At 44.7% G+C, this 14,276-nt stretch overlaps 1 protein-coding gene across 1 annotated transcript in view; it reads left to right on the top strand.

The window, feature by feature from the left end:
• The first annotated feature begins 3,475 nt into the window (after positions 1-3,475).
• Positions 3,476-14,276, top strand: part of SLC35F4 (solute carrier family 35 member F4) — a 163,441-nt gene continuing 152,640 nt past the window's right edge. The window contains exon 1 of the mRNA XM_033953520.1: positions 3,476-3,578. Coding sequence (XP_033809411.1) covers positions 3,476-3,578 — 103 coding nt within the window. The remainder of the gene's footprint in view (positions 3,579-14,276) is intronic.

Here is a 14,276-nt window from a genome sequence, read left to right as displayed (position 1 = left end):
CGAGGCAACATGGCTTTACAAAAGGTAAATCGTGCCAAACGAGGTGACCAGAGAGCTGGATCGAGGACATATGCTAGATGTAATTTACTTGGATTTCAGCAAAGCCTCACAGTTCCTCATAGGAGGCTGTTGAACAAACTTGAAGGGCTGAAGTGGTGAACTGGGTCAGAAACTGGCTGTCGGACAGACGCCAGAGGGTGGTGGTTAATGGAAGTCGCTCGAAGGAAGGAAAGGTGACTAGTGGAGTCCCTCAAGGTTCGGTGCTGGGGCCAATCCTGTTCAATATGTATGTGAGTGACATTGCTGAAGGGTTAGAAGGAAAAGTGTGCCTTTTTGCAGATGATACCAAGATTTGTAACAGAGTAGACACCGAAGAGGGAGTGGAAAATATGAAAAAGGATCTGCAAAAGTTAGAGGAATGGTCTAATGCCTGGCAACTAAAATTCAATGCAAAGAAATGCAGAGTAATGCATTTGGGAATTAATAATAGGAAGGAACCGTATATGCTGGGAGGAGAGAAGCTGATATGCACGGACAGGGAGAGGGACCCTGGGGTGATAGTGTCCGAAGATCTAAAGGCGAAAAAACAGTGTGACAAGGCAGTGGCTGCTGCCAGAAGGATGCTGGGCTGTATAAAGAGAGGCGTGGTCAGTAGAAGGAAGAAGGTGTTGATGCCCCTGTACAGGTCATTGGTGAGGCCCCACTTGGAGTATTGTGTTCAGTTTTGGAGACCGTATCTGGCGAAAGACGTAAGAAGACTTGAGGTGGTTCAGAGGAGGGCGACAAAAATGATAGGAGGCTTGCGCCAGAAGACGTATGAGGAGAGACTGGAAGCCTTGAATATATATACCCTAGAGGAAAGGAGAGACAGGGGAGATATGATTCAGATGTTCAAATACTTGAAGGGTATTAACGTAGAACAAAATCTTTTCCAGAGAAAGGAAAATGGTAAAACCAGAGGACATAATTTGAGGTTGAGGGGTGGTAGATTCAAGGGCAATGTTAGGAAATTCTACTTTACGGAGAGGGTAGTGGATGCCTGGAATGCGCTCCCGAGAGAGGTGGTGGAGAGTAAAACTGTGACTGAGTTCAAAGAAGCGTGGGATGAACACAGAAGATTTAGAATCAGAAAATAATATTAAATATTGAACTTGGCCAGTTACTGGGCAGACTTGCACGGTCTGTGTCTGTGTATGGCCGTTTGGTGGAGGATGGGCAGGGGAGGGCTTCAATGGCTGGGAGGGTGTAGATGGGCTGGAGTAAGTCTTAACAGAGATTTTGGCAGTTGGAACCCAAGCACAGTACCGGGTGGAGCTTTGGATTCTTGCCCAGAAGTAGCTAAGAAGAAAAATTAAAAAAAAATAAAATAAAAATTTGGGTTGAATCAGGTTGGGCAGACTGGATGGATCATTCGGGTCTTTATCTGCCGTCATCTACTATGTTACTATGTTACTATGTATATGTTAAAAAAGTACAAAACAATAATTAACACACAGATCTCAAAACTAAGGTGGAACACATTACTGCAGCCTATGTTAAACTTTTTTTAAAAAAATATATATATATATTTTTTAAACTTTATTAGGTGTGGATTAGCACCTACACAACTTAGTAGAAATACCCCAAAGTTAGGTGCATTCATTCTTTTAATACTGAACCTTTTGGGGGCTCATTTTCAAAACAAAAAGACGTCCAAAAAACAACACAAATCGGCACACGGATGCTTTAATCACCAAAATGTCCAATTGCCAATTTTCAAAACTGACATTTTAGATGTCTTGCGGGTCATTTCCACTCCAGTATGTCTAAATCTTAAGGGTTTGATCTTATATCAAGTTTTACTTCCAAAGGTGTTTCAACAATATTTCTCTTCAACCAATCTTATTTATATCAATTTAAGACATTTGTATGGACCTTCTGTCTGTAACTAGGCACCACTAGTAACTGCCGGTTACTTTTTATTCTGCATCAGTCCAAATTTATTAAACTTTATTTTATTCTGTATTTTTTCATATATTTAATTTTTTTTAAAAAACGATGTATCTATCATTTTTGTATATAACTCAAGCCTAATATCATATTCCTATTGGCGCTGTGATTAAAAGGAACCCGTCACTTATCTTAACAGTAGACAGTTCTTCCTGCACCTCCCTCGACATGCATGTTTCAACTAGAAACTTTTCTTCAGGAGCGAGGTAAACGTTTGTGGGGGGGCACGCTCAAGGCATGTTTTGAGGGTATTAGGGTGGCCTTAGGACTTAAGGCCAAAAAGATATGTAAACTGACCAAATGACCACCAGATGCATTGAGGCATGACCCCCCCTCACTCCCTCAGTGGTCACTGATCCCCTCCCATACCCCACACTAAAAGAGGTGAAAAACAGTACCATGCCAGCCTCTGTGATAGCTGCAGATATGGGAAATCCTTGTAAAGCAGCAAACAGGTGAGCAGTGTAGTGAACCATAGAGAGGGGGATCCATGCCCATATCCCACCCTATCCACTACACATATGGTGGAAAGTGTGAGGCCACCAAAACTACTATACTGCCACAGAGGTAACTCCTGCAGCCATAAGGGCTATTGAGGTGGTAGATAGATGGATTTAGTAGGTTTAGGGGGAGTTTTGGAGGGCTCACTATACACTGTAAGGGGGTTCTGGTGAAATATATACCTAGCACCGTTTATGTGACATTCACAGCAGTGCCCCCCTATAGTGCTTCGCTGCTCTGTTGGCCTGTCTGTGTAGCCAGTTTATTAAAACAATAGCTGTTTCCACTTCCAAATGGGCTTATTTTGAACGTTTTGATTTTTGAAAATGGCCATAAAAGATAGATGTCCTAAGGGCCAGAACGTCTAGACGAGCCATAACCCTCCCCCCCCCCCCCCCAACATCTTGCGGTTTTGAAAATGGTCGTTTTCCTAACCTGACTTTTGAACGTCCAAACTTGGACTTGGACGCCCTATTGAAAATTTCTCCACGTTTTTCTGTTTCAAAAGGGGCTGAAAAGAGCCAATAAATGATTGCATTCAGAATATACAGAAGGGGCAAACAATAAAACTGATAGTTAAAAAGATAGTTTTCCAAAAGTCATAAACGCTGGAAACCTTGGTTAGCAGAATCCCTCTTTTCTTTTTTTCCCCCCACTCTGAAGCGCCGCTCTCCTCTTTCCCCCTGGCCACCTCTAGCAAAGGCGGAAAACAGCCGGTAGAACTTGTCTCTCGGGAAGTGCCACTAGTCGGGGGGTGGGCGGCAGCGGGGGCTGCGGCGCTGAAGAGCGCTCAGTCTTGCGCTGGCGGGACGCACGCGGCTGCCCCTGTTAGCGGCGCGCGCAGGCAGCTGCTGCAGCGACTGCTGTGCGAACGACGAAAGCGGCGCGAGCTGCAGAGCAGCGGCACGAGCCGCGTCGCCTTTGCTTCAGTCTCCGGCGCCCGAGGTCTCCGTCCTGAGCCGGCCGTGAGCGATTCGCGCTCTTTATGGATGTGAAAATAGCCCCTAACGGGGTGGCCACCATCGAAGACCGGATTTTGCGGATCACCGGTTACTATGGCTATTACCCGGGCTATTCCAGTCAGAAAAGTAAGGCAGCCCCCTTCGGGCTTCTTTTCTCCACTCTTTTTTTTTCCGGGGGTGCTGATGATACGGGAAAGGATGCCATAGATTGGGATTTCTGTTCTGAACAGGAGGTTTAAAATGTCTAATGTACTCATTGAAAGCTCTCCTTTGCAGCCTTGGAAAAACGACCCTATTTTGTTACAGTTTTTAAAATCCTCATTTTGGTTTCCAAGCGTGTAATAAAAATAAGCAGCCAGCGAGAACATTTTTTTTGGCGAAAAGGGGAAAATATTGCCTGACCTACAAATAGAGTTGCATTTGATTTTCGAAGAACTGCTGAGGTAAATATTTTTTTTTTAGGAGGACTCGTTTCTTAGAGCGCTGTTTGAGAAGGGCTTAAAGTCGGGTTTGCTATTGTGCTGATATCGTATGGCAGGGAATGGATGATATGCTGCAGGAGTAGATGTTTAATCATTTTATAAGAATAGTGTCACCAGGCGAAGCAAAGCTGACGAGAGCTGCTTGATGAGAAGTAGATAGTACATACGTGCCGGGAGGCTGAAGGTGATCTTCAGCGCAAAAGTCTCCAGGTTGCAGGATCTCTGCCCTACTCTCTCCAGCCCGGGCGTCTCTTCCAGACACCAAGCAGATGAAATTGCTAGAGTAAAGAAACAGTAAATTTGACCTGACTGTCCCAGGGCTGGGGAAGACAGAATGATGACAGACACCCAGCAGTTATAGGGTAGGGTGATAATTTAGTTTTAGATTGTAAACATTCTTCTTTATTTCACAGACCAATATAACTCTACACCGTGTCCCATGTGGTATATATCAAGCACATGAACTGTGTTATGTAGATGTGCTATCTAATATAGTACCTATATGTATGTGATATTTTGCATGTTCAGTACTATCATGTATACATGCTATATAATACACTATCCATATGTGGAGGGCCACTGGCATAGCGAGGGTGGGAGGTGCCTGGGGCAGTGGCACCCCCTTGCCCTCTTTGCCTCCCCTACCATGTGTGCGCCTGTGCCCTTCCCTTCTGTTAGCTTTCCCGGTGCAAGCAGCCTCTCCAACTTGCTGCCTGCACTGGTGTCAGCCCTCCCTCTGATGTCAGTTCCAAGTCAAGGGACCCGGAAGTAACATCAGAGGGGAGCGCCGAGGCCGGCTAGAGGTACAATGGAAGGGAAATGAAGGTGCGCGTGCAGATGGGAGGAGTGGGAAGTAGCAGGGGGAACAGAGAGGAGGAGAGGTGCCGGCACCCCCACCAAGATGGTGCCTGGGGCGGTCCATCCCCCTGCTCCCCCCTTTTAATATGCCACAATGGAGGGGCATTTTAAATAGAACGTCTAAGTTTCCCACTAAACTTCCAAATTTGGTAGTGGAGAGATGTCTATTTTTGAACTGGATGTCCAAATAATTTTTTTATTTTTTTTTTACTTGGATGTCTTGTCCACCAAAATGTCTAGACCGCAGGATGTCTAAAGTTATTCGCCATTTTCAACCACAAAAATGTCCAAGTTAGAAATGTACAAACCATTTAGAGGTGGGAGGGGTCATTTAGATGTGGGAGGGGTAGTAGAGTGGTGAGGGTAGGAGGCGCCCAGGGCGGTGGTGCCCCCTTGCACCCTCCTCTCTGCCCACTGTTCCTTTTTGTGCCCCCTGCTCCTTCCCTGCCATACTTATGCCCTCCCTTCCCCTGTACCTCTAATTCTTCGCTGGTCTGCTACTCGTGTTGGCACTGGCTTTCTGTCTGACATGACTTCCTGGCCCCATGACCAGGAACTGATTTCAGAGGGGAGCCAAGCCGGCGTGAGCAGCAAGCTGGAGAAGTTGCTTGCACTGGTGAAGATTAAAGAGCATAGCATGGGGGGGGGGGGCAGAGAGGTGCCAGCATCCTCACCATGATGGCACCTGGACCAATCTGCCCCCTGCCCCTCTTACTACACTACTGGGGAGTGCTCAGCATTGTAATGGATGGCCACCACTGCCGACAGAGCAGTGGGGCAACTTAGAAGGCACTGCTGTGAACTTAATCCCCTTATAATTTATATTGAGCCCTCCAAAACCTTCCATACCCACCTGTCTATTACTCTAATAGCCCTTATGGCTGCAGGTGGCACCCATATGGCAGTATAGTAGGGTTTTGGTGGGCTCATACTTTCCACCATAAATGTTGTGGTTAGAGAGTCTTATAGACCTGGGTCCTCCTCTGTAGTTCACCAGCTCACCCACTAGGCTACTTAAGACACTGTGTGATGCTCCACTAGGATTTTCCATACCAGGTGCTGCTGTTCTACAGACAGGTACCATTTACTGCTTTATTTTGAAATTTGGGGATGTGGAAGAGGGTCAGTGACCACTGGGGGGGTGTGTGTTTGCTCATTACTTAACCCTTCCGGTGGTCATTTGGTCAGTTTGGGTCTTTTTTGGGGGGCATTTAGATGCTTCTAAAACAGGTCTAGGCAAAAACGTCTTAGCTCTGTCTAAGTTATCCTGCAAAAGGTTTAATTATATCACTGCAAAACATCCAAGTCTAACCCACCCTAAAGCCCACCCAAAACATGTCCGTAGCACGCCAGTTACATGTCCCTTTCAGACTTAGACGTTCTGGAGGATGAATGACCCACAAGATGTCCAAATTTCTAGTTTTTAAAATTGGCACTTGGATGATTTGGTGAGCAAATGTCCAAGTGCTGATTTAGGTGGGTTTTTTTTCCCCGACAATTTTATGCTTGGATTATGTCCCTGTTAGTATATTATATAGCACATATAGAACATGCTAAATATTATGGTATACTTGTACTTATGTTTAACACTATCACACAGTAGAACACACTTGTGTATATCATAGGTTACATTAACAGATACTAGAATATGTCTGTCTGTCTTTCTTTCTGTCTCTCTCCCTTCCGCTGTCTGTCTTTCTTTCTGTCTGTCTCTCTCCCTGGCCCCCTATGTCTGTCTGTCTTTCTGTCTCTCTCCCTGCCCCTGTGTCCTTCTTCCTTTCTTTCTCCCTCCCGCTGTCTGTCTGTCTTTCTTTATATCTGTCTCTCTCCCTGCCCCCTATGCATCAGCAGTATTTATTCCCCCCTCCCTGTGCAGCAGCCACAGCACGTCCTTTCCCCTACCCCCCTTTCCCTTCCTGCGTTCTGGCCTGCTATCTAGTCCCTTGGCACCCCTCTTCCCTTCCCACGGTCACACAATTATGAAAACTCACCTTCTGCTGTTGCTGGAGTGGAGCTAATTTGGCAAACGTTTAACTGGGCTTGCTACGTTTGTTTCTCTGTGGACATCCCAGATAGATGGCTAATTGCCTCAGAGGAGCTCTTCCGGAGTTGGAACGGTGAAGAAAAGAGTGGGCAAAGCAGGAAAAATGGCACTACCTGTCTAAGTTTATTTTTAAGTTTAAAGATGCCGCGGTGGCTCCTCTCATGATCGCCGCTGCCTGCATCGGAAGCCTTCTCTGACGCAGTTGCGGCTCGTGAGAGGAGCCGCTGCTGCACCTTTAAACTTAAAAATAAACTTAGACAGATAGTGCCGTTTTTCATGGATATCGTAAACTTCGGGGGTCTGCGACAGAATGAAGCCGAGTTGCCATGGTGAGGGGCAGAGGCCGGAGGGGGGCAGGAAGGAGGAGACTGATGGTTGAGGCTCGGGAAGGCGACGGCAGGACTCCGCGTTCGCTCCATCCGCCGCCTGTGGTGACATAGTAAGCGCGCATGCGCACTCTTGCCGGCCACAGCCCGACAGATCAGGGATCAGGGAAGCATGTGGTAAGAGTGCGCATGCGCGCTTAGCGTTTTATTATATAGATATATATATGTATCCATTTCCTCGTAGACACAGCTGTATAATATTGTATAAAGTACAAACTGTAACAGTTGTAGAATACATTTCATAGTTACATATTACATTTACTGCCTATTTAGACTATACTGTATACATTACAATGTACACAGTATATGATGGTATTCTTGGCATCATATATTTTGTATCACATAAAGCATGTTTTATAAAAATTCTTTACTTATACTGCAGGCTGCAATGGGTTACAGACCATTAAAATAAAAAGCTGCACATACTTCCCTGAAGCACTGAAATAAGTCACCTTTAATTTAATTGAGTATAGCTCACAAACTCTAGTTCTGATCCTGATACATTATTTATTGACAGTTGAAACCAAATTGAATTAGATCTTCGATTGGGGTTTGTGTGGAAATAAAATTCCTAGATACTTTTGCCAATTTACAGTAATTAAATTATTGGAGCATACCCATCTGGGCAGTTTGGTGACAGTTGGGAGGCTGGCCAGAGTTAAAATTAAACAGGGATTATTGGTATAGCACAATTTCCCTGTTATGCAGACAGTCTCGGTGGAGCATAGTCGCAACAGCACTGAGACTTGGACTTTATTTCAATTAAAATATTAAATCTTGCGATTAAAGGTGGGGTATAACCAGCAGTCCATGGGAGGGGGGGGGGCAGACATGGGGGGTGGGACAAGAGGGTCAACTCATTTCCTCTCCCTCCTTCCCACATTAGGCATCATATCTTTGCTCGTGGGGATGCCAGTGCGCTGCCAGTCAAAGAAATCCATTCCCAAAGCTGCCTCCTTCCTTCAAGGGCTGCCTCATGATTGAGGAAGTCAGCAGGGTGCCTCCAATTGCCTATGCCAGTACTCTCCAAGCATACTCTGTTCATGGATGAACTGAGCATGCTTGGGGAGTGCAAGTTTTGATGGCTGGAGGCATGCCGTTGATTTCTCTGCTCCTGCGGTAGCATGAGGAGGAAAGGGGCAACTCAGGCAGCAGATTTCTTTGGCTAATAAGGCTTCAGTTACCCCACCATCCACTGAACATGTGTTGCAGCTTAGGTGGGAGCCCAATATCTTCCTTTCTCCAGACCCCAGATCCAACTCTCTCTCTCTCACCCTTCCTCCTACCTCGAAGTCCAACTCTCTCTTTCCCTCCCTCCCCCTTCAGGTCTAAATCTCTCTTTCCTTCCCCTGAGGTTCCAACTCTCTCTCAACTACAGCCCCCAGGTCCAGCTCACAATTCCTGCCCTCCCTACCACAGAACCCAGTCTCTAGCCCCAGGTCCAACTCAATCTCTCCCTCTCCACCTTAGCCCCCAGTCTTAGGTCCAATGCTCAATTTCCTCCCTCCTTCCCCTCATATTCTACTCAATCTCTCCCTCCCTACCACAGCCCACAGCCCCAAATCCAACTCTCCATTCCCTACCTCCCTCTCTCTCTTCTGCACAGTCCAACCTTTGACTTACTATCACCTGAACTTGCACTAGACCCCCCCCTCAACACCTCTCCCACTGATCCCCTCCCATACCCAATTACACTGGCATTCTTACTTTTGAAGCTCCTCTTTAGCCCTCCAGCCAGCAGAACTCTATTGAAAGGTTGCTTACAGCTTTCACCGGGCCTTCCCTCTGACCTGGCTCATCTCCTTCTGACATAACTTCCTATTTTGAGAAGAGGGTGGTTGAGTCAGAGGGAAGGCCTGATACAGACCTCAGGCAGCATTTCAATAGGGCTGCCACTTACTGCAGGGCCAAAAATGAGCTTGCAAATGTAAGAGTGCTGGTGTGGAGGCAGCAAGTCGCAATTGAGTACGGGCGAAGAGTGGAGGAAGGAACGCGATTACTAATTAACGCGTTAACCGTGATTAACGTGCATCCCTAGTTTCAATTCATTTTCATTCTACTGTATATCACAAGGTTTTCCTTCTACTGATTGTCATTAGTGTTTTGGCTTCGTTCAGGGCTCCTTTTACCAAGCTGCGCTAGCGGTTTTAGCGCGCGCACTAGAACGCTAACGCCTCCATTGAGCTGATGTTAGTTTTTTCGCATAGCACTGGGGGCAGCGTGTGCTAAAAACACTAGCGCAGCTTAGTAAAAGGAGCTCTCAATTGTACTTGTTTGTTTTTCCAAACCAAATAATTTGCATAATACATGCAGAAAGAATGCAGTTTCAGCTAATTGTAGCAGCAATACATTACCAAATGATTCTGAACTATTTGCATATTAAAAATTAGATTAAAAAAATTGAATGCAAAGGCACAGAAATGTGAGCTGGCTGTAAAAACTGAATGCACTTGTTTTCGCAGTTTTTAATTATGCTCAAGTGGTTTTGGGCAGCTGTAGCCTTCTGTATATACTGTATATATATATATTTGTTCAAATCCCCCCTCCCCCTTTTGTTTGTTTAAGAACTTTTAAATTTGTTATCTTAAATCAAACTGTGAAGCAATTCCCGTGATGAACATTAAAAAAAAGCCACTAAGATTTCTCTGCTTGATGTGATTCATTAATTGTTAAATACAAAAGCAGAAGTAATATGCTGAAAACCATGCATAAAACATGAAAAGGTGAAAAAAGATTAAAATCGTCACAATGATCTTGTGAAACAGTTTTGAAAGATATATTTTTGCAAAATTCCAACATCTTTTTTTATCAAATGGCTTTTATACGAATGAAGACAAATATATTTCAAAAACTAAGATCTAGAGATAATACATTCTGAATACTTTCATCTTAACTTCACTGGGACTAGGCAAGATATTATTGCCAACAGTGATGAATTTATGTTGCAGATTACAGATAGGTTGTAATCTTTTAGTGTAGCAGTTCTTGGATCTGATTTTCAGTACACACTTTTCAGATATACCGTACTGTATTTGCATGTGTATGGTCTAGAATCAAGGCTAATATCTATAGACTGGCCACTTTGAAACCCATGGGGGCTCATTTTCAAAGACGTCCAAAAGATGGCATAAAATCAGCACTTGGGAGTTTTCATTGCCAAAACATCCAAGTGCCGATTTTTGAAACAGACTTCTTCTTAGCAACAGCAGCAGAAGATGAATCCAGAGACCAATGGGATAGCACACATCTACCATCAGGTGGAGATAGAGAAACTGATTAACAGGTGGTCCTATTGGCTGGCACGCCTTCTGTATCTTCAGTATGCTCTATCTCCCAGCAGGTGATGGTCGCTATTCAACTAGCTCCTGGATTCTGGTTGTGACTGGAAAATTATTTTCTCCTGTTGAGGTTTCTTTTCAGTGAGACTGCCATTCTATTTCTCCTGTTGAGGTTTCTCTTCAGTGAGATGGCAATTTTATTTTTCCTGTTGAGGTTTCTCTTCAGTGAGACAAGGGTGTCTGGCTGAACGGTGCTGGCTTTAGGGGGTTATACCTGGGCCCCCCCCAGGTCTCTGCCTCACCCTCCCTCCAATGATAGAGGGTCTGACTGGCTCTCAATTTTTCTTCTTTCCCTTCACTGTAAAAAAAAAAAAAAAAAAAGAATCCACAGTGACTATTAAACAATTCTGCCCTCATAGTGCTGAGCAATCGGCATCTCCCAGCACTATCAACAAAGTTGTGAGTATATGTTTATTTGAACTTCTTTTCTGGTTTCTGGTTGTGTTGGAGCTGCGGGTTTGTTTTTTATTAAACGCTATTTTTTGTAGAGTTGTAGAAATGGTTTAGTGACTGACAAGTACATTTACATTTGTATGAAGTTTATTCAGTAAAGGGCTTCGGGTGTATGGATAGAGAGCTCCGTTGACGGAACTAGTGCCTTCCCGAGTGTTGTAGGCGCGCACTTGTTTTTATACTCTGGCAACAGCGCCACAGCGGTAGTGGGATTTTTCCCCAAGGTGGACTCTGCTTGGCAGTTCCTGCGGCTGGGTGGAGGTAAATATTTGGACGGGTGTGTTCTTCACTTAGCCAGTTCCTGACTGAGCGCAAGAGGCGTGTGCTTATTTTCCTAAGTTGAGAACGAAGCAGCATTCCTTTATTTCTCTCCAATGTTTATTTTAAGCATTTTATACCATGATAGTAGGAAAAATATTTTAATGGTTGGCTCTGGGTAGGTTTTAAAATTCATTGTTGATAGAGCAAGCTCATTTCAGCATGAAACAGGCACGCGCTTGGGTCTCGGCGCTAGCGGGAGCACCGCAGCGTTCACGGAGTTTATTTTGCAGCTGACTTAGGTCACTATCCAGTGGCTTCCCTGTTTTCAGGGTTCTACGCGTCAGGAGTGTTTCAACAGCTTTTGCACTGTTGCGGTGATATACCTTGTGTGTGTGTTTCCCCACTCTCTGCTTGAAAAGACTTAACTACTGTAATTGTGACTGTACTGTTATGCTTCACGGTGCTTAAGCCAATGTGCTCAGCCAATCTCGTTTTTTTGCCGTTATGGGTCAGCAGAAGGCAAATTGCTACACAGTGATGTCAGTGGCATGAGAGTACCCTGTGTTTCATATGAGTATCTTCTTGTCTCTCTCGGTGCCCCTGAAGGCTGAGTCTATGTAGATTTAGAGGTTTTCTTATTCTTTGTGCCTCTGTGCAGCGCTGTGTGTGTCTGGTAGCTCTATAGAATTGATTCCTGATTCTTTTCTATTTCTAGTGTGCCAGGAACTGCAAGTTTCAAAGCTTCTCGCACAGATTTCTCAGGTTGCCATCTTCTCATGGCACCTGCTAGACAATCCCTCAAACTGGCAGGAAGAGCTGTGTGGCTTCTTCTAACCAGGGACAAGTTACCTATTCTCCCAAACCCACAGAGTAGCAAATGCTATGTGGCTGTTGGAATCATCCCTTAAGCTCTTTTTAGGGATGTGAGCTTTCTCTGATAACAATTAGGGTGCAGATTGTTTCCCATGGGGCGGTCAATGCAGCTTCTAGATTATGTCTAGTATGTCTTCACTTTAAAGGCAGTAAGTTTTTGGCTAACATTACATGGAGTTAGTCCTGTTTTCAGAATTCCAACATACTCCATCTTACATCGCAAAGCTGGATTTTTTCTGGGAAAGTTCCTTTTTTCTTCCAGAATTTACAGCTCTAGTCCAGCCGTTCCCCGACTGTCTGCTCTTCATTCTGAAGGGGGGGTCTTCATTTCCTCTGGTAACTCTTTATGCTTTCTCATGAGGGGTGAGACACTGTGATGTCAGGTCAGGGGGCTTTGGGCAATTTTCAGGATGCTTGCAACTTTGAATCCTCCTCCCATTTCAGATTCTTTCTTAGAGTGGCCATATATTGAGCTCCAAAGGTTATGTTCGTGCGAGACCCCTTTTAAATGTTACTGGTACGCGGGGCAGTTGTTTTAGTTCTTCCGGAACTAAGGGAAGTTATTCCATTTACTTCATAGTGCCTAAGATGGGGGAATTGGTCAGAAGGGGACTGGATCTCATTCTGGTAAATTAGTTTCTCAGAGTTAGACATTTCCAGAGAAAAACTGTGAGGATATTTACAATTTCCCTATGGACACCAAATTTGCACTATCTTCGCTTGGCTCTCATCGAGCAGATGCCATTTGGCCTAGCCACGGCTCCATGAACATTTTAGAAATGAGGGCAGTAGTGGCATTTTGGCACAAACAGGAGATTCAGGTACTTTCTTTCTTAGACTACTGCTTGATTCGTATGTATTCCAGCCAGATCAATTTGACAGACACAAATGGGTGATTTCTTTTATTTGAACTTCTTTTCTTCAATTCTTTGGATGTGAATCTTCAAATTTCCAAAGAGTTCTTTTCTCCTATACTAATTATTGGAATATCAGGGGATGTTGTTCACGTAGGAGAAGAATGTGTTTCTTCCCAGAGACTGGGATGACAGGTTACAGTCTCAGGTTTGCCTTCTTCCATCACCAAGAACAAGAGTGTGGGATTCTATACAGGTTCTAGAATCTATGGTGGTGACTCCACTGGTTGGCTCGCTTTCACATGAGAACGCTACAGCAGTCACTTTTGTTCCAGTGGTTCCTGGTATCTCAAGGCTCCAATTGTAGTATCTAATAGGCTCCTCAAGCATTGCTCAATATAATTTGGTGGCTCAGCGAGATTAATCTTTTCAAAGGCATGCCTCAGTCTTTGCTGGACTGGCTCAAAGTCGCCAAACATCCCAGGCTGTTGGGTTGGGGAGCTCAGTGCCTTCAATCCTCAGCGCAAGGAGTCAGTACTTGTTCATTCTTCTGGACTGAAGCATGGTCAGGCTACCATTTCAGGAGTTTCAGACCATTCTTCCGGAATGACGATAAAGGTCTTTTAGGACAGTGTTATGCCGGTGGTATTTCTCTACAGCCAGGAAAGTACGTGATGTACTCAGTTGGCGAGTAAAGTAATGGTTCTACTTCAATGGGTGGAATCTCATCTTCCTCTTCTGTCAGCGCATCATTTTACAGGACAGGAAAAGGGTTTAGATAGACTTTCTCACCACAAAATCTGAGCATGGACTGTCTATTGTATGTTAAAATGTACAGCACTGTGTACACCTTTCAGCGCTTTAGAAATAATAAAATCTTCTACATCCTGGAAATTGGGAACTATTTGTTCAGACATTCCAGCTCTTTGTATAAGGTGAGATCTCCTAGAATAAGACCTCATGGCCTTGTCTCAAAATTCAAAGCTTCCTAGCTTCTTCAGCAGACGCAGGGAGTGGCAGTCAGAGGGGATAGCAGCATTGCTTCTTTCTCGCCTCTGGTTTCTCTTTTTAAGTGTTTCCCCTAGCTGATGATTGGATGGATTTGCCATTTCAAGCTCGCTTTCAGGGCACAGTAATTAGAGAATCTCCGGATTGGCTGCGCCATCCTTGCTATGCGGATCTGATGAGTCTTTCGACGGCTGAACTGTTAAGATTCCTGGTATCTCCAGATTTACTCGTCCAGGGTCCAATCAACATGGATATTCGTTCTTCTTT

The sequence above is a fragment of the Geotrypetes seraphini genome, chromosome 7 (genome assembly GCF_902459505.1).
Source record: "Geotrypetes seraphini chromosome 7, aGeoSer1.1, whole genome shotgun sequence".
In the NCBI taxonomy this organism is placed as follows: domain Eukaryota; kingdom Metazoa; phylum Chordata; class Amphibia; order Gymnophiona; family Dermophiidae; genus Geotrypetes; species Geotrypetes seraphini.
Note: the sequence above shows the minus strand (reverse complement) of the source record. Positions and strands in the feature narration are given on the sequence as shown.